The following is an 18,890-nucleotide window of genomic DNA, read 5'->3' as shown; positions in this document are numbered from 1 at the left end:
GTTTGAGAGAGAGAGAATGAGAGACAGAGAGCACGAGAGGGAAGAGGGTCAGAGGGAGAAGCAGACCCCCCGCTGAGCAGGGAGCCCGATGTGGGACTCGATCCCGGGACTCCAGGATCATGACCTGAGCCGAAGGCAGTCGCTCAACCAACTGAGCCACCCAGGCGCCCAAGCTAGATCCTTTTTTAATGGCCATAATACAGTGTCCTTTCTTTTGAACAATTCTCTATCAAAACTCACTTTTTTCCTCTTCTTCAGACCTAGTCAGTTACATGTTGTAAGGCATTGGGCAAGTTACTTTGCTTTTCTGAGCCTCAATTTCCTTTGTAAGAGGGAATATAACATTCTTTCAAGGTTGTATAAAACAATACATAATGAACACTCAAAAAATGCTAGTTTCTATAATGTTATGGAATCTAAGCACTACCTCCCTTCTATTAAAACCCTCAGACACTTCGTTGCACCAGTATAGTTAATTCCCCTGGCCCTCCGTTTGCCCTGTGCCATTGATTGAGTTATGGCCTCAGTGCTTCTGTACTTGATTAGCTTGTAGCCATAATCATGCTAATGTAACCATCTTCCTAAGACCATTGGATTTTAAGTGAATCACCCCCTATTTACTTGATCTTTTTTAACAATGATTCTATTACTGTTATTCACTTTTTGTATTTTCATCTTAGAAAGTAATTTTATTTTCTTTAAGAAATATGTTTATCTTAGATTTCTGATACTTTAATGTCAGAGGATATGTTTTTATTGTTAGCAAACTAGTCTGGACTCTGGCCCCTAAATTAAATTGTTTTCTCCTCTGTTGGTAGATAAATCACTCATCATGTGAAAACGTTTTAGCTATTATTTCTCTTGCTATTGGGGGAGTAACTGAAGGTAAGTACAGTGTTGTTTTTCTAAAGTAATCATGGACGTGACATGCTTTATTTAAAAGTTATTCTCTCTGTACCTCTCCATCTATTTGATTTTGTTCATTTTTCAAATTCTGCCTACCACCTTTGCCAAGAAGTTGTCCCAATGAAATTAGTTCACACTTCTCGTCTCTAGTATACAGCACACATTTTGGCACTTTCTTTGTTCTCCAGTTGTTTCATTCATTCAGTAAATATTTATTGAGCATCTACTATGTGCCTGGTACTGAGGTAGGACTAAAAGATTCGCTGGTAAAGAAAACATATCCCTGCCCATAAGGAGCCTAGTGGCTAATGGAAGAAACAGGTGTACGTTTTTTACTGAGGTATAATTACTGTGAAGTGGGAATGAAGTGTGGTTGAAGTGACTCTCTAAACTCTGAAGGAATCAGGAAGGTCTTAGAAGGGAAGCTGTAACAGGAGCTGGGATGTGAGGGATGATGGATTTGTCAGGCAGAAAGAGAAAGGAGTACATAGCTATGTAAAGGCAAGTTCAGCCTGGCTAAAATGTTGCATGGAGCAGAGGGGTGGGAGGATGATGACAATGGTGAGGAAGGAAGCAGGAGGGGTAGCTTAGGGTCATTTGTAAAGGGCTTTGTATACCATGCTAACGGAGCTATGAAGGAGGAGTGGGATCGGGAGAGACTGCTGGCAGGAAAACAGGTAGGGGACTGTTAAAATGGGGGCAGTGGCAGTGGGGGCTAGTTTCAAGACTAAAAAAGGCGTATAGGAAGTACACAGTGCCTAACACATAGTAGGAGCTCATTAAATATTTGCATAAAGAAACTGAAAAACTAGTTCATCAGTACTCTAACAAATTTAGTTGAAATACTTATTAATTCGGGCAATTTATGTGAAAAGTGCCTTTTAATCTGCAAAGCATTACTTACATATTTATTTTGATACCTATTCCTACAAAAACTAGAACATTCAAGGTAAAAGTGGTCTGCTAGTGTAGCAGCAAGCTATTCTGTGAACTTAAGCATAATTCATAAATTCTTACTTCACATGTTAAACTTTTATACAAGATGTTCATTCTTTCAGCATACTTGAATAAGTTCTGCAGCAGAGTGTTCCTTGTCCAGTTTCTGTCAAACAGCAGTCTGCTTAGTTCATTGATTACCTTGATGTATTACTCTTGTAGACTGGTAATATTTTTAACTCTTAAAGTTGTACAGTCTATTTTTAGAACTTCTACTTTATTTGAGAAAGATAAGGACTTATGATAAAAGCTTAGATGCTTTTTTATTTTAATTGGATGGGGAAAAGTCCTGTCCTTCTGGAGAGAGATTATTATTGTATTCTTTATGTGACATGTTTTCAAATTATCCATAAATATGTTTTGTTAAATTCAACTCAGCAGATATTTATTGAGCTTCTGTTTAGTGTCAGACACTTTACTGGTTAAAAAGTACAAAAATGCCTGCCCTCAGAAAGCTCATAGTCTACATAAAAATAAACAAGCTATGATAAATGCTATAATTTACTCATACTGTGCTTCAGAAATATAGATGGGGTGGCCTGTTCAAAGGCATCAGGAGTTTTTTAGATGCACTGGTATTTACTGTGTGCTTTGAAAGATGGAGCAGGAATTTGCCACATGATCGAGAGGAGGAAGACTAGGTAGAAAAAAGCATTGTATACAAAACCATAGAAGTATCAACATAGCAAGGTGCTTGGGAACTGAAGAGAGAGTATCTGTGGACAAGGTTAAGGTGAAGCAAAGAAGGCGTTCAGAGGCTGGGGCGCAGGTTGTGAAAAAATGCTGGGAGATCATGCTGTAGTCCAGTTCATCAGAATTACCAGTGAATCTCTGTTTTTAAATGAGATTGCAAAACCTTAGCTTAGTTTTACTGAATCAGAATCTTTGGGAGTGGAATCTAGGTAATTCTTAATTTCTCTAATTCTGAGTTAACTTATGCCAAACTATGTTGCAACTACAGGCAGGGAGTATGCCTTGCAAATCTCTTAGGTGTACAGGACATATAGTAACTCAGAACCTTAAGTGGTGAGGGACTTCAGCAGTTGCCTAGCCCATTCTTATCTCTGGTTATCCTGCCCCGCCTCTGTAATGTTCCTGGCAGGTGGTCATCCAGCATCTATGCCGATTGGATGGGGCTTACTGTTTTGATTTCTATTAGATAATCTTGTCAGGTTTCCCTTGTATTGAGTTAAAATCTGCTTCCTTATGCCACCCACTGGTTCTTGGCAGTTTCCCTTATATCATATTCCAGATGTGATCATACCAGTGCAGAGTAGAGCTGAATATATTACTTTCTTTTTTTGAACATACTATATTAACTGCAGTGTTTGGGGCTTACAGTGCTCCCTAGATATTTTCTTTGCGTACAAGGCTTAAAAGGCTACTTTTCTTAAACACTTAACCAAGTATTACCGTTACCTTAAAATAGAAGGAAGAATGAGCAGGGAGTATGTTTAGCCAGTCCAAATGACCTTTTCTTTAAAAAATGTTTTAATTTATTGCTTTAGTTAAGTAACATTGAATTTTGAAATAAACGACTTTTTACTATACCATTCTCTCCCCTGAAACGATGCTTTTATTTTAAATGTTTAATAGTTGAAATCAGTATAAAACTTTTTTACCTTTTTTGAAGGTAAATCACAAAGATATTTAGCAACATTATGGAACATTTGGAAATGAGCAAAAGGGAAAATACTACTCATAATTCCTCTACTTTAAAAAACTACCATTCATTTTGGTATATGTTTTTTGTTTCTCTAGTCTTTTTAAAAACTTTTATTGTTGTAACCATAATAACATACAGTTTTGAATCCTGCCTTTTTCACCTAACATTATATCATAAGCATTTTCCAAGTTATTATAGTCGTCATAACCATCGTTTTTAATTGGCTGCATTATATTCTTTTGAATAGCTTAGTGGTGAAGAAAACAGACTGTGGAGCCAGACTGCCTGGGTTCGTATCCCAGCTCTACCACTTACTGGCTCTATGGCCTTGGGCAAGTTATTTAACTTCTCTGTGTCTCAGTTTTCCCATTCTATAAACTGGAGGTAATATTATCTACCTCATAGGGTTATAAGGATTAAATGTGTTAGTATACGTAAAGCACTTAGTGTGCCTGACATATAGTAAATGCTCTAGAAGTGTTATCAAGAATTATCATCATCATTATTATTGAGTGAACATACCAAAAATTACTTAAGTATGACCCATTTGGAGACTTTTAGGTTGCTTCCATTTCTTGTCTCTTAAAAATTTGCTAGGAGTGACTAAGTATACTGTTAAGATATTCTTCAGAATTATTTTGCATGGGCTATTTTACTGTACAGTTTTTTTTTTAAACTTTTAAATTGGCTTGTGCTCCACTTGAAGGTATTTGTACCGCATCTACACCTTTTGTATTGTTGGGAGATGTTTTGGATTGTCTTCCTTTGGATCAATGTGACACAATATTCACTTTTGTGGAAAAAAATGTTGCTACTTGGAAATCAGTAAGTGCCTTAGTTTCTTTTTCTGCTAATATATTTCTGTAGATCCAGAGTTCAGAAGATAGTTTTTTTGGGGTTTTTTTGCTTATATTTTAGTATTGCTGACTGCCAAAATGTTTGTTCTTCTGAGGGAATTGTACTGCTGTCTTGAGGGGGCCAAGTAAGAGTCATGGTGTAGAAAAAGTTGAAGTGCAAAATTTGAGTAGTAACAATTAATTTGAAAATGCACACTTTCACGTGTTTAAAACAGTATCATGTTTTGTTATATATGTGAACATGTACTTAATTGAAAATGCTATTTGTGGGGGAAAAAGTGAAAAGTGGCATAGTAGACTCAGTGTATGTCAGTGTTCTTTAATGTCTTACTTGCTGTGACTTATTGAAGAGTGCAACAACTTCTGAACAGTAGTGATAATTTCTGTCTTAATTTCAGAACACATTCTATTCTGCTGGGAAAAATTACTTACTACGTATGTGCAATGGTAAGTGATTCAATTGTAAATGATTTTTTTTTAAAACAAATGTGGCTAGTAGTTGAGTTAAACACAAGTGATGAAATTTTAAAAATAGATTAGTATCTTCATTTTTAAATAACAGACTGATTTATTAAAACTGATCATTCACTTTAAATTAAACTGTTCCTGTTCTGGGTATAAACATAAAACCAAAAAAAAAAATTCAGTGAAGTTTTTCTTGCCCATGCTAAATTAGTTTTATTCCTAATTTTTTTGATGCTTTTTTGGGATAATAGTTTCTACTCCAATTTTGAGAACTGCTTTAGGGAAATACTCTTGACAGACTGATTAACAAATTTGGGTATAGTTGTAATAAATGTAGAATGATTTCCTATAACCTTCATTTCCATATATTGTTAGATCTCTTGAGAAGATTATCAAAATCCCAGAATACAGTCTTCTGTGGACGAATTCAACTCTTCTTGGCCAGGCTTTTCCCTTTATCTGAGAAATCAGGTAAGTTTTTATACATTAAATAAATGCTTTGAAGGAAAATATTTTTCAGTTTTTAATGGATTAGAAGCTGCTGTGATGATAACAAGAAAAATGACTCTATGGCCTTGGGCAAGTTATTTAACTTCTCTGTGTCTCAGTTTTCCCATTCTATAAACTGGAGGTAATATTATCTACCTCATAGGGTTATAAGGATTAAATGTGTTAGTATATTTAAAGCACTTAGTGTGTCTGACATATAGTAAATGCTCTAGAAGTGTTATCAAGAATTATCATTATTATTGAGTTCTATAAAGTTAAAAGCATAGAAAATTGTCACTTTATTTTCTTTGATTGGTTAATAGATATACTGTTGCTAATGTATAATACAAGTAACCCTTAAAGTCATTGATTTTTTTTTTTTGGAAGTATAGTTGACATATATTAGTTTCAGATGTACAACATAGTAATTTGACAGTTGGTTCTTTAAGTTCCAAGCTTATTAATAATAAAAATGTGTAGTTGAATCACACATATGTAGGTATGAACTATCATGCCTGTATTTCATTTTATAATGTATGCCAATTTTTCTGCTTCCATTTTCTCCCTCACAGTAACTACTGTTGAGGCACATTTATTTCCTTTCATTTCTTTTACCATTTTTTTATTGTGAAATATAACATTCATATAGAAAAGTGCATAAAATAAATGTAGACTATAATTCCGAATTAAATCCTTGTGTAACCACTGTCAAACTCCAGAAATGGAATATAACCAGTTCTCCAGAGCTCTCCACATTCTGTTCACATATGCCAGATTTTAATACCTCTTTCCTTCGGTCTTCTTCCCTTAATATCAGGCTAATATACCTACTTCATATGTTGTTGTGAGGATTAAATGAATTAAAATACATGAATAGCTTACAACGGTGCCTGCATAAAGTGAGACCCATAGTATATGATGGCAGTGGTTTCTGTGTGTTTTCTTTTTTGTCATGCTAGATCTGTGGGTTTTTTTCTTTCCTACTTAATGTGATCAAGATTAATTTAGATTTCTAAGTTATTTACTGCTTGTATTTCTGACCTTCTAGTTGTGAAAAATTTCCCCTTTAGATTTTTCTTTAGTGCAGGTCTATGTTTTGTCTGAAAATCTTTATTCTTCAAGAATGATTTCAATAGGTAAGATTCTAGGTTGGCACTAGATAGAGGATTTCATCATGTGTGAGATAATCATTACTCTGCCTTCTGTCTTCCGTTGTTCTCTAGACAACACAAATATCAGTCTAACCTCTTTGAAGATAATCTAGATTTTTTTTTTCTCTCTTTGCTCTTAAGATTTTTTTCTTCGTTTTGGGTTTTTGGTTGGTTTTTTTTTCCAGTTGTACTATGATGTATCTTACTGTGGATTTCTTTATCATGTTTGAGATTTGTGGGAATCTCAAATCTGTGGATTCGTGTCTTTCATCCAGTTTGTAAAAATTTTAGCCATTATTTCGTCAAATATTATGTATACCTCTCTTTTCTTTCTGGAACTCTGGTAAACATTATGATACCTTGTCCCTGTGTCCTCTGTCTCTTATTCTTTCTATGTTTTCATCTATTTATCTCTAGCTGTCGCATTCTGAATAATTTCTTCAGAACAGTTTTCCAGTTCACTATCTTTCTTAAGCTATGAATGATCAGCTGCTAAATGAGTTTTTAATTTTAGTTTTTATTGTTTTCATTGTATTTTATTTTTTACTTGTTGAAGGTCTTTTTTAAGTGTGCTGTGTCATTTTCTAGTTTTTTATTCCCTGCTCATGTTTTCAAACTTGTGCTTTAGTTTTTTAACCAGGGTAAGCATTGTTATGGATCTGATCGTTCCAGTACCTTAAGTCTTTGTGGGTTTGTTTCTACTGTTCCTCAGGATGTCTTATCTGTTTGTGTATCTGGCTAGTATTGGGTGTTATATTTGAGAAAATATTGAGGGATTAGTTTTGAGGCCTAGGATAGATACTTTTCTCCAGATAGAGTTTTCATTGCTCCTGCCAGGCACCTATTAGAAGGAGGCTATTACCGTTCCACGGTTACCTTAATTCAGCCCAGTTTAAGGCCTGTTATTCCTTCGAACATTGAGAAGACTTGGCGCTGAACTATAATTTGGTTTATTTTAATCTGAGGGTTATAGCCCTATAGGTTCTCAGCCTTGAAGATGGTTGGGGTGGGATTTATTGGATTCCCCACCTTTTTTGGGCCCAGATTTGCTTTATAATTCTAGCTTCAGGAAGCTACGAAAAGGGTAGCTCAATTTTACAACTGATAATTCTGTTTGGCAGATGTACTCAAGACAGAAGTGGCTTTAAGTATTGATGATGCATTGCTTACTTACTTGCCTTCTGGATGTTTGCCACATATCCCTTACTTTCTTGTCAGCTCTTTACTGTTTTTTAAAAAAAAAAATTTTACTTCATTGCCTAGAACAGCACTGTGAACATGGTTTATACCTTGTATATATCATTGCCTAATCTAAGGTCACAAAGATTTATTCTTGTGTTTTCTTATAAGAGATTTAGCTCTGTGGTCCATTTTGAGTTAATTTTTGTGTATGGTGTGAGGTGGGAGTCCAGTTTCATTCTTTTGTGTGTTAATACCCAGTTGTCCTAGCATCATTTGTTGAAAAAAACTATTCTTTCTCCATTGAATTGGCATCTCACCTTGATGCCTTCAAAATACCAGGGTCAGTGGAACCTAAGGGTGTTGGCACTAACTCTCCCCTCTGTAGACCTTTTTGTTCTTTTTTTGTCACACTACTGACTTTTGCTGTTAGTCTCAATTTTACTTCCTTAGGGAGCCTCTCTTTGAGCATCTAATCTAAACCTGCCACCGCAGTCACCATTATCACCATCTGATTTCAAATCTCTTCTTAGCGTTTAACACCATCTGGCATTTTCAGTGTGTTTGTGTTGTTTACTTCTTTGTTCTCTGTGCCTAGAACAATGCCAGACACCTAGTTGCCATTTAAATCTGTGATAAATGAAGACTGTGTTTTGTGAAACAAGTGTGCCCCCTCCTAATTACTAATTTGTAGTTTCTTTTCTGGAAGTTGTAGAAGACTTAAGAACAAGGTTTCAATTCTCAGCCTTTTTTTTTTCCTTTTTGTTTTTGTCCTTCCTGGTTATCTCCAGCTTCCACTCTCATCCTTTTCTTTTCTTTTTTTTTTACATTGTATAATCCAAATGTGGTTGTGATATGGCCTTTTTATAAAATGTAGCTGGATTTGGAATGTTAATTTTTTTTTTTAAGGATATGTGAATTTAGTTCAGGAAGGAGAGTGGCCTGTAAATTTCCTTCCCTATGGTGATCTTGTTAGATTTTTATAGCAAATTAAACTACTTTCATAAAATGAATTGAAAGTTTTCACATTTATCTTCTTTTCTGGAAGAGTTGGAGTAATTGTTATTATTTCTTTCTTGAATGTTTGGTAGAATTTACGAGTGAAACAGCCACAATAAAGTTTTGTGGCTATGGATTTGATTTATGCAACAGATTTGGAACTATTCAGACTTTTCATTTTTTCTTGAGACAGTTTTGGTAACTTTTTGCCCTGGGAATTTGTGAATGTTGTCTAAAATTTCAAATGTATGTTATTTATAGCTTTTTTTTCTTTCTATTTTTTCTTTTTTTAATTGAAGTATAATTAACAGTGTTTTGTTAGTTTCAAGTGTATGATATAATTCAGGAATTCTGTTACTCAGTGTTCATCAAGATAAGTGTCCTCTTAATCCCCTTTATTTGTAGATCTCATCATTTTTTAAAGAACATTTTAGACCTCTTTTTCAATGTACAGCATTACTAAATTGGCGAGACATAGAGAAACCATTTTTTTTCCTTCTCTTATTGACTGGTTGAAAAAGTAATAACATTGCTAAAGGTAGCTTTAGACATTATATGCTGTAAATGATATTTTTACATTTAATTTCTAAATTATAAAAATAATATAACCTATTTCAGAAAATTTGGAAAATGAAGGAAAAAAGCTGTTTATGATTAATCCTACCACCCTAACATAAGCTAGGTTGGCATTTTGGGATATTTTCTTATACTATCTTTTTTAAACATTTGTAGATGCTTGACATTCACTAGGGTATATCCCAAGACCTTCAAAAAGACAGTTCAGCATGTAATTTAGCATGTGGTGAAGTATGACTGAAATTTTTGGTGTAATTATGGTGTGTGCTATACTGAATAATAAATAGGGAGTAGACAGACTTTTAGTAGTCAGTGCTAAACGGGCAACCAGATTCATTCACTAGCTTAATGACTTGATCTAGCATAGTTTTTTTCACTTTAACTTTTTGTTCTGAAATATCTTTAGACTTAAAGAAGAGTTGCAAAGATAATAGCGAGAGTATCTGAATAACCCTCACCTAATGTTAGCCTCTTACATGATCACGGTGCAGTTACCAAAACTAAGAAATCAACATTGGTGGTACAGCACTGTTAACTATAGACTTTATTTGGATTTTACCAGTTTTATGTTTTTCTTTTTTCTGTTTAGGGATCCCACATTGCATTTAGTTGCTACATTGCTTTACTCTCGCCAGTTTCAGTCTTTGCTTTTTTCATAACTTTGACACATTTAAAGAGCACTGATCAGGTATTTTGCAGAATGCCCTTCAGTTTGTCTGATTTTTCTCATAATTAGATTGAGGGTATGGGTTTGGGGAAAGACTACAGAGGTGCTGTGCCCTACTTGGTGCATCATTTCAACATGATATTGATATGTCTTGTTATTGGTGGTGTTATCCTTGATCACCATATTTTTCTGTTGCTAAGTTACTATTTTTACATTCGTAATTAATATTTGAAGGGAAATACTTTGAGGCTTTGCAAATACTCTTTTTCTCTTTAGACCTTTGCCCACTAATTTTAGCATTCATCAGTGAATTTTGCCTATAGCCAATAATTTTTAGATTGCCTTGGTGGTGGTTTTCTATTTCTCTTATGCCTTCTACATGTATTACTTGGGATTCTTCAAAAGCAAAAGTTGTTTCCTCTCACTTATTTACTTATTAATTCAGTCATCTGTTTCAGTGTGAATTTGTAGATATTTTATTCTCTGGGTTACAGTCCCATAGTATAATTATTTAGTTTCTCGCTCAGATTGTTCTAGTTTTGCCCACTGGGAGCTCTTTTATGTTTTCCTGGTATGAGAAGAGAATCTGGGCTCATCTTTTGTTTTCTCTACCCCACCCCTAGAATCACCCACTTCTCCAGAGAGCCTGATACCTTTTATTTAAGAATGGTATTTAGAAGCCCCCAATATCTGGGCCCCAGATCTGCTCATTACTAGTGGAGTATCACTCCTTCTGGGTTCTGTTGCTGGACAGAGCTGGGAAACATATGTATATGTATACTAACCCATGTATGCATATACATCTATATTTACTTCTGTATCTGCCTATGTATGTATTTTTAAATGACCAACAACAAGAACCATGATTTCATACTGATACTTCTGAGTTTAATCCAGCACCAGTATTCCTGCTCGTTTATTTATTTTTTTTTAAGATTTTATTTATTTATTTGACACACAGAGAGAGAGGGAGAGAGCACAAGCAGGGGGAGCGGCAGGCAGAGGGAGAAGCAGGCTTCCTGCATGAGCAGGGAGCCCGATGTGGGGCTCGATCCCAGGACCCTGGGATCATGGCCTGAGCTGAAGGCAGCGGTTTAACCAACTGAGCCACCCAGGCGCCCCTATTCCTGCTTGTTTATAAGTTTTTTCTTTGACAGTGAGAAAGCTCTCATTAGCTAAAGTATATTTACTGTATATGTTATTATACAACATACACGGTATTGATTATATGTATATACAGCATATGAATATTGATTAATACAATTTTTATTTGTGCTTCAGTGAAATTATAAATTACTATGTATTGCACTCTGAAATTTTTCTAGACTATTCATTAATAACAAGGACAACTATATTTGTTATAATGTATGTAGAATTCTGGATACTCTAAAGGCACCTTAAAGAATGACTTTTAGAAAGGATTTGAAAATCAAGTGTGGTGGTATTTCTGACTTGATCTTTTGTTTAATTATGGATTTATCATTTTATACGTTTTGGTTATATGACAACAAAGTTATAGTCTTAAGCTTAGTTGTTTGGTGGAATTGCTTTGAAAATCTTTTTTTCTTCTATTTAATAGGTCTTAACTTGCAGAGTCAATTTAATCTGGAAAATGTCACTGTTTTCAATACCAATGAGCAAGAAAGCACCCTGGGTCAGAAGGTGAGGCTGATAAGAAATCCAACCTTATAAACAAAAACTTATAAATATCTAATCATATTTATAAGTGTATTACTAAGATAACTCCTGTGAATGGGTCTTCTAAGTCACTGAAAAACTTAAAAACCTTTATTTCTAACTTAAAGAAATAATGTGTATTCTGTGTAGAAAATGCACACAAAATAGAAATATTTAAAATAGAAAGTACAACTACCCCGTAATCTAAGGCCCCAAAGATAACCACTCTTAGCATGGTCTGTCTGTCTTTACAGGACTTACTGTGTGTGTGTAGTTTTATTCCAAAAATGAGGTCATACAATACATATTCTGAAATTCACTTTCTTCTTTTAACAGTATGAAATGGATGCATTTCTGCATCAGTACATTTAGATCTTAGTGTTTTAATGGTTCATGTTAAGTCTTCTAAGTGGATATTTATCATAATCCTGTCAGTGGGCATTTAGGTAATTTCTAATAGTGAAAAATTGTTAACAACATTACAATGAATAGTACTGTATATATCATTGCTAAATTATGCAGATGTTTGGGGCACCTGGGTGGCTCAGGTGGTTAAGCCTGCCTTCGGCTCAGGTCATGATCCCAGGGTCCTGGAATCGAGTCCCGCATCGGGCTCCCTGCTCCTTGGGAGCCTGCTTCTCCCTCTGCTTTCCTCCCTCTCCCTCTCTCTCTCTCTCTCTCTCTCTCTCTCTCTCTCTCTCTCTCTCTCTCTTTCTTTGTCTCTCGTGAATAAATAAATAAAATCTTTAAAAAAAATAAAAATAAATAAATTATGCAGGTGTTTCCTTAGGATAAATTCCAATAAATGAAATTGTGTCAAAATGTATGCATATATCAGATTTTGATAGCTGTTGACCAGTTACTTTTCAGAAAGGTTGTACTCATTTATATCATCACCAGTGGCACTGGGAGAATGCCTGCCCATTTTCCCACAGCATCACACCAACCCTGGGAATTACCAATTTTTAAAAATTTTTGCTTAATTGATAGATACTTGAAAAGTAAATCTTTGTTTTGACTTACATCCTTGGTTATTAGTGAAGTTGAGGGACCTACTATATGTTTATTGGAATTTACTTTTCTTCTGTGCCAGTTAGAAGCAATGAGGAAGAGAATTACCTATTCAAGCCATTTGCCCATTTTACTTTTGAAATGTCTTTTTCTTACTGATGTGTAGAAGCTCATATTGAATATTATTAATTCATTGCCTACCTTTTGTTGATTTTTTTTTCTCGGTTTATAGTTTTTCCTACAACTTTATTTATGGTGTCTTTGCTGTATAGAACTTTTAAATTTGGATATAATATTAATGTTTGTTGGTCTTTTGTTTAGTTGTTTCTGGTCTTGTGTCATGCTAAAGGCTTCCACTCCAGAAGAATATATAAGCCCTTTTGTTTTCTTTTGATGCTTTTATGGTTTATTTTTTCTTTTAAATCTTTAATCCAGTATGAATGTTGGTATATGGAATAGATTGAGTTATAATTTTATTTTTTCCAAATAGTGAGCCAGTTATCTCAGAACCATTTGTTAAATAATCCATATTTGCCCACTGATTTTTTAGAAGAACATCAGGTATAATCAACTTCATTTTTAAAGATTATTTATGGTATATCCAGAAGACAGTCCAGAGTTGGCAAATTTTTGGACATTCAACTCTTGTTCTTCATTTAGGAACAAGTTATGAAGTTTTAAAAATTATCAATTAGATATAACTAATATCTCACTGTAAATTAGATTATCTTATGTAATTTGTTCCTTTAAATGTAATTATTATCAATTTGGAAATGATGTTGACTTAAGGTTTTTAAAAATTTTGTCTTTCACCGGTACATATCTTTTGGTACTCCTTAGACTATTTCATGTAAACTTGTTATTTTTAATTTCTCACTATAGAGCTGGACACTCAGCAAATCCTAAAGTGTTCCCCAATAATAAGAGTTCTCTGTTGGGTTGGGGAGAATTTCTACGGTCAAATTAAAGTTGGGGACAAAACTACTTAAGTATACTTCGAGTCATTTACTGCAATTCTTAGAGTTCTTAATATAATAATCTCGGTTCTCTAAAAGGTCATTGTAATATATTTCTAAAATTTATTTTGCTGTAGACCCTTTATTCCCATAGAGAATCTACAGAACATGTTTGGAGAAATACTGATTTAAAACTTTCTACTATATCTTCATGACTATCTTATATCATTGTCATGTTGCTCTTGAGTTCTCAGATCTTGTCACATAGAATTGCCATTGCCTTAAAGATTAACTGTAAGTCTAGACAGAAGTGCAACTAGATTTCTCTAACAGTGTTTGTCAGTTATGTGTGAATGATATTATTCCAGCGTGTCTTCTGCCTGACAACTGCTTTGTAACACACTACATTTTTTTAAATTTAGCACACTGAGGATAGAGAAGAAGGAATGGACGTAGAAGAAGGTGAAATGGGAGATGATGAAGCTCCAACAACTTGGTGAGTTTTAGAAGTTCAGAGTTCGTGATTTACAAAACTAGTACCTTAATGACTTATCAACTACTAGTGTCAGCATATACACAAAGGAAGGAAATTATGCTTAAAGATTTCTTTTATTTGTATTTTTATGTATATTACTTAAAATTATAAATCCTAAATCACTAATAGGCTCTGTTAGTTGGTTTCTAAATTACGTGCAGACAGTTCATTATTTACATGGCCTACTTTATGCATATTCCTGACATTTGGAAAGCCAGCCATAGGCAACCGGGGCACTCCTCCCCTTTTTCCTTGCATTTAACTTTGTGGACCCAGTGCCTGTGGATAATGAGCTGAGTTTTTAAGGAAGTAGGAGGAATAAGTAACCTCCTTTCCATCTTCTCCCCTTCCCACTCCCATCTCTTGTTTCCTATCTCATCTGCTAACTCTGTGCTTTCTTTCCAAATAATCTCTTCCTAATGCTGATTAGAAGCAATGAGGAAGAGAAAAAGGGAGATATGAAGGAAAATTTTCACTTCCAGGTGTCTGAGGTGACAAAAGTTATATCATCAGTTGCAGTTGAATTTCTGGAGGATCAAGAACAGTTTCCAGGGGTGCCTGGGTGGCTCAGATGGGTTGAGCATCTGCCTTCGGTTCAGGTCATGATCCCAGAGTCCTGGGATCAAGCCCCACATCGGGCTCCCTGCTCAGCGGGAAGCCTGCTTCTCCCTCTCTCACTACCCCTGTCTGTGTGCCCTCTCTCTCTGTCTCTCTCTCTGTCAAATAAATAAATAAAATCTTAAAAAAAAAAAAAAGAAAAAGAAGCGTTTCCAGTATCTGCACAGGGAGACATATTCCTGGCATCCCAGATTTCAGATCAAACACATATCTCCAAAGAAGCATCGAGAGTAGTGTGGCTCCAGGCTGAATTCCAGTCCTAGTCGTGTAACCTTAAGCAAGTTACCTAACTTCCCTGCACCTCAGTTTCAGTGTCTTTAAAATGTAGTAATGCCACCTACCTGCTTGTTGAGATTATTAAATGAGATGCTGCTTGGACATGGTCTGTTAAGGTACAATGTAGTTATCCTTATTGTTACCGTAGTTGTTAATGTTACATATAGTGATATATGGAAAGCGCTAGAACAGTGTTTATTCAGTAGCTATTATTACTAGCTGTAGATCTGTGTTTTGGGTTTGGTTTTTTTTTTTTTTTTAAGACCTATTTGTTCATGTACTTTATGGATAGAATATACTTTTGGGGTCTGGCCTGAGCAACATAAAGGACCAAGGTAGTAGGCTCCAACATAACAGGTCACCTGAAATACAAAAAAAGCCCCCAAAGACAAACTGCCCAGTGCAGTTTTGTGTAGTTAGACTCTGCTGAAGCCTTTATAGCTATGTCAGCCCCATTAATTGTTTATAAGCTAGTTTATAATTGTTTATAAGCTATGTTTATATAGCTTATATATATATGTGTAGTTCCATTATATATATAATATATAAAATTGTTTATAAGCTATGCAGAAAAATCACTTAAACAGGAGTCAGCACTCAGCTTCCTCTCAGTCTGTCACAATCATTATATTTTCTCTTTTTTTTTTTGTCCTGAAATGAAGTTGACATACAATATTACATTAGTTTCAGGTGTACAACATAGTGATTCAACGTTATACACATTAGGAAGTGATCACCAGGATAAGTCTAGCTACCGTCTGTCAATCATACGATTACAATATTGTATTTTTGACAGTATTCCCTATGCTATACTGTACATTTGAGTGACTTACTTATTTTAAAACTGCAAGTTTTACTTTTTAATCCCCTTCACTTATTTTTTGAATGGAGGAAGAGATTGGGAAATTACTTTGTGACCAACTGTATCACCAGATTGTCTTAGGCACTGTAATTTACGAAGAGCACATTACCCATGTATCTACAGTAGGAAGCCCATTTCAGATTTGGCTCAACTACACCAGTAAAAAATTTTGTATTAAAAAAAAATTCCAATGTAATGTTCTATAAAATCACTAATTCAACATTTAAAAAAAATATGTCAAGTTGCAGAACATCTTGGTTAAAATAGTTACAAAACATTCTATTTTTAGACAGTAACCTCATCTTAATTTGTTATGGTTTGCATATATAATAAGTAATCACATTTGATTTGTGTGGATAAATACAGAATCCAGATGTATCTGTGGAAAGGTGAAGTTAGAAGGCAAATTGCAGTGGGTCAGAACATTAAAGGAGGGTAAAGAAGTGGTGACATTGAATGTGGACAACTCTTTCAAGATGTTTAGACGTGAAGGAAAAGCCATGGAGGCACAGCATGGATTGGAACTTTCAGAGGACAGGATTTTTTTTAAATGTTAGTGCCTCAACTGTAAAAGTTTCCTAGTAGTCATATATTAATACTACTTTAAAATTTCTTCTGTGAAGCACCTCAAATAAATACTAGGCCAACTAAAAATAAAAGGAGATCAGAAGCTTTTACAAGTAGGAGATGATAATTAACACCTTAGATTATTGTTAGTATCAAGCATTAAATTAAGATGTGAGTTTTCTGGCAACTGAGACAGTAATGGAACATATACTGGTTACGTAATTCTCATTCTCTGATTAGAGGTAGTGTCCCATTTCTTAACAGGCAAACTTTCCTTATACTGCATTTCAGGAGGTGTTTATTATATTCTTATATATGGTAAAACTGAGTAACACTGTGTGTGTGTGTGTGTGTGTGTGCATATAACTATATATGTATAAAACTATATAAAATCTTCAAAAGCAGTTTTGTTTCAAAAACATTATTAAGTGTAGAACTACACATATATCAGTTACAGTATTATTTCTTGGGTGTAAATCATTTTATATGTAGCTTTTTCTTTTTCCAATTTACTTGCACATTTTGGAAAATGTTCCTTTTGTGGCTTTGGTTTTTTGGTGTGTGTGGCTTTTTTTTTTTTTTAACTTGATCTGTAGAAAACCCAGACTTATAATCTTATTGTTATAAATCAATGAAATTGCTTCAGTTACAGAAAATAGTTTATGTCAGTTGAAGTCCAGATCATTGTTTTCCTGTTTTCAGAGTTGTTACTAGGAAAAGTGTAGAAAGAGTGAAAGTTAACATGCCCATTAGATTCTTTCAAATACTGCTGGTTCTTGATAAAACTTTTGGCAGGAGCTGGGTTTTGGTCATTTAAAAGTTGTCAGTATTCTTCATTATTGATTTGAAGCAAGATCCACATGTTTCAGATACTAGTAATTGCTCTAGCAAAGTTAGCGTTCTTTTATCAAAATTAGCTAGCTTGCTTAATTATTTACCTTTATACATAATTCAAAGTGACTGTAATCTGGGTAAGTACCTAAGCATAATTTCAAGCCTCTCTTGTAAAATAAAGTGCATGCACTCTGTGATTGCTATTTCCTTGCAGACCAAGGGCTTTTTCAATTATTGTCAAGTTCATAGCTTTGTTCCAAACAGTTAACAGTTGTCAGAAGTGTGAATGTAAGATAAGTGATCTGTTACTATGTGTTTGGATGTATGTGGTTTTTTTTAAATTGATATGGCAGTTAATATAAATTTAATAAAATTCTTTAAACAGGTATTTTATGATACCAACTTGTAGTTTGTAATCTTAACCGTATGTGAATTAGAGTCACATATGGTGAGAATGTTCATCACATGTGCTTCCATGTTATACTAAACTACTTTTCCCTTTGTCATTCTTAACTAATGCCTTTTCAGACATTTTTGTAGAAAACTGATTTTTACACTAGCAAATTATTTTTTAATTTATTTTCTACTCTAACCTTCCTTTATATAAAGTAAGGCATTTTTCAGAGTTTTAAACATTACCCTCCCCCCCCAAAAACTTAAAAAGTACATGACAGAAATTATACTCATTTTACTTTACTATAATCCTTTAAAATGCATTATGATATGGCCCCCAATACTCCCTAGTCATTAAAGTAATTTAAAATATATCCATCTCAAAGATGAAGAGTGGAAGATTACTTACTTCCTATTATTGACCAGAATAGAGAAGGTAAGACTCTTAATATCATAGTGACCATTAAACCCCCTTCCTGTTTCCCACATGAAATTACAGTCTTCTTGGGACACTTGTATGGCTGTGATGTTTAGAAAAAAATGCTAACTGTAATCCATAGATTCAGTTTATTAAGGTTTATTTAGAAAGAATAGAAGGTAGTACACAATTGTGTTTACAAATAAAAATAATTTTACAGAGGTGATGTTGAAAATTTTTGTGGATATTTGAAGATATGAAGTAGTCAATACCTAAAGCATTTTTGATAATGGCTGTTTTGAATGATATAGAAGATTTTGTTAAAAACAAAAATCTTTTGGGTAAAAAAGTTTGAAATGTTTAACTTTTAAAATTAAAACAATATAATTTTGGCAAATTTAAAAATTAAAAGAACGTATTGACACTGCAGATTTGTAACAGTGAAAATGCAAGTTGAATTAGTAATGCTGTAATAAAGACACTAAAGAAAAGGCTTATTTTTATAATACTGAGTTGATATGTATTTTACATATTTGTGTCATGCTGTGGCTTTTAGCATAGGTTCCAGGTGACATTACCTTAAACAATGTGGAAGTTGATTTCTTTTTTATGGAAAAGTCTGGAGACAGGCAGTTCAGAGCTGGGAGATTGTCTAGGGACCTGTGTTCCTCCTAACTTCTTGTCCCACCATCTCTTAGTGTTTGCTTTTTCTTTCTATAGTCCATGTGGCTCATCATCATATCTGCATTCTCGCCAGCAGAAAGGGAAAAAGGAAAATGGTAAAACATGGCC

The 18,890-nt window shown here is 34.3% G+C and overlaps 1 protein-coding gene across 2 annotated transcripts in view; it reads left to right on the top strand.

The window, feature by feature from the left end:
- The window catches only part of THOC1 (THO complex subunit 1), a 54,121-nt gene that overhangs the window by 3,699 nt on the left and 31,532 nt on the right, over positions 1–18,890 (top strand). For both annotated transcript variants that reach the window (XM_025886485.2, XM_025886483.2), the window contains exons 4-9: positions 819–885; positions 4,275–4,393; positions 4,824–4,872; positions 5,266–5,361; positions 11,531–11,613; positions 14,018–14,091. In XM_025886485.2, the coding sequence (XP_025742270.1) occupies positions 819–885; positions 4,275–4,393; positions 4,824–4,872; positions 5,266–5,361; positions 11,531–11,613; positions 14,018–14,091 (488 nt within the window). The remainder of the gene's footprint in view (positions 1–818; positions 886–4,274; positions 4,394–4,823; positions 4,873–5,265; positions 5,362–11,530; positions 11,614–14,017; positions 14,092–18,890) is intronic.

Source organism: Callorhinus ursinus, unplaced genomic scaffold (genome assembly GCF_003265705.2).
Source record: "Callorhinus ursinus isolate GAN/ISIS: 27379988/994484 unplaced genomic scaffold, GSC_fseal_2.0 scaffold11, whole genome shotgun sequence".
Classification (NCBI taxonomy): domain Eukaryota; kingdom Metazoa; phylum Chordata; class Mammalia; order Carnivora; family Otariidae; genus Callorhinus; species Callorhinus ursinus.
This window is presented reverse-complemented; position numbering and strand designations above follow the sequence as displayed.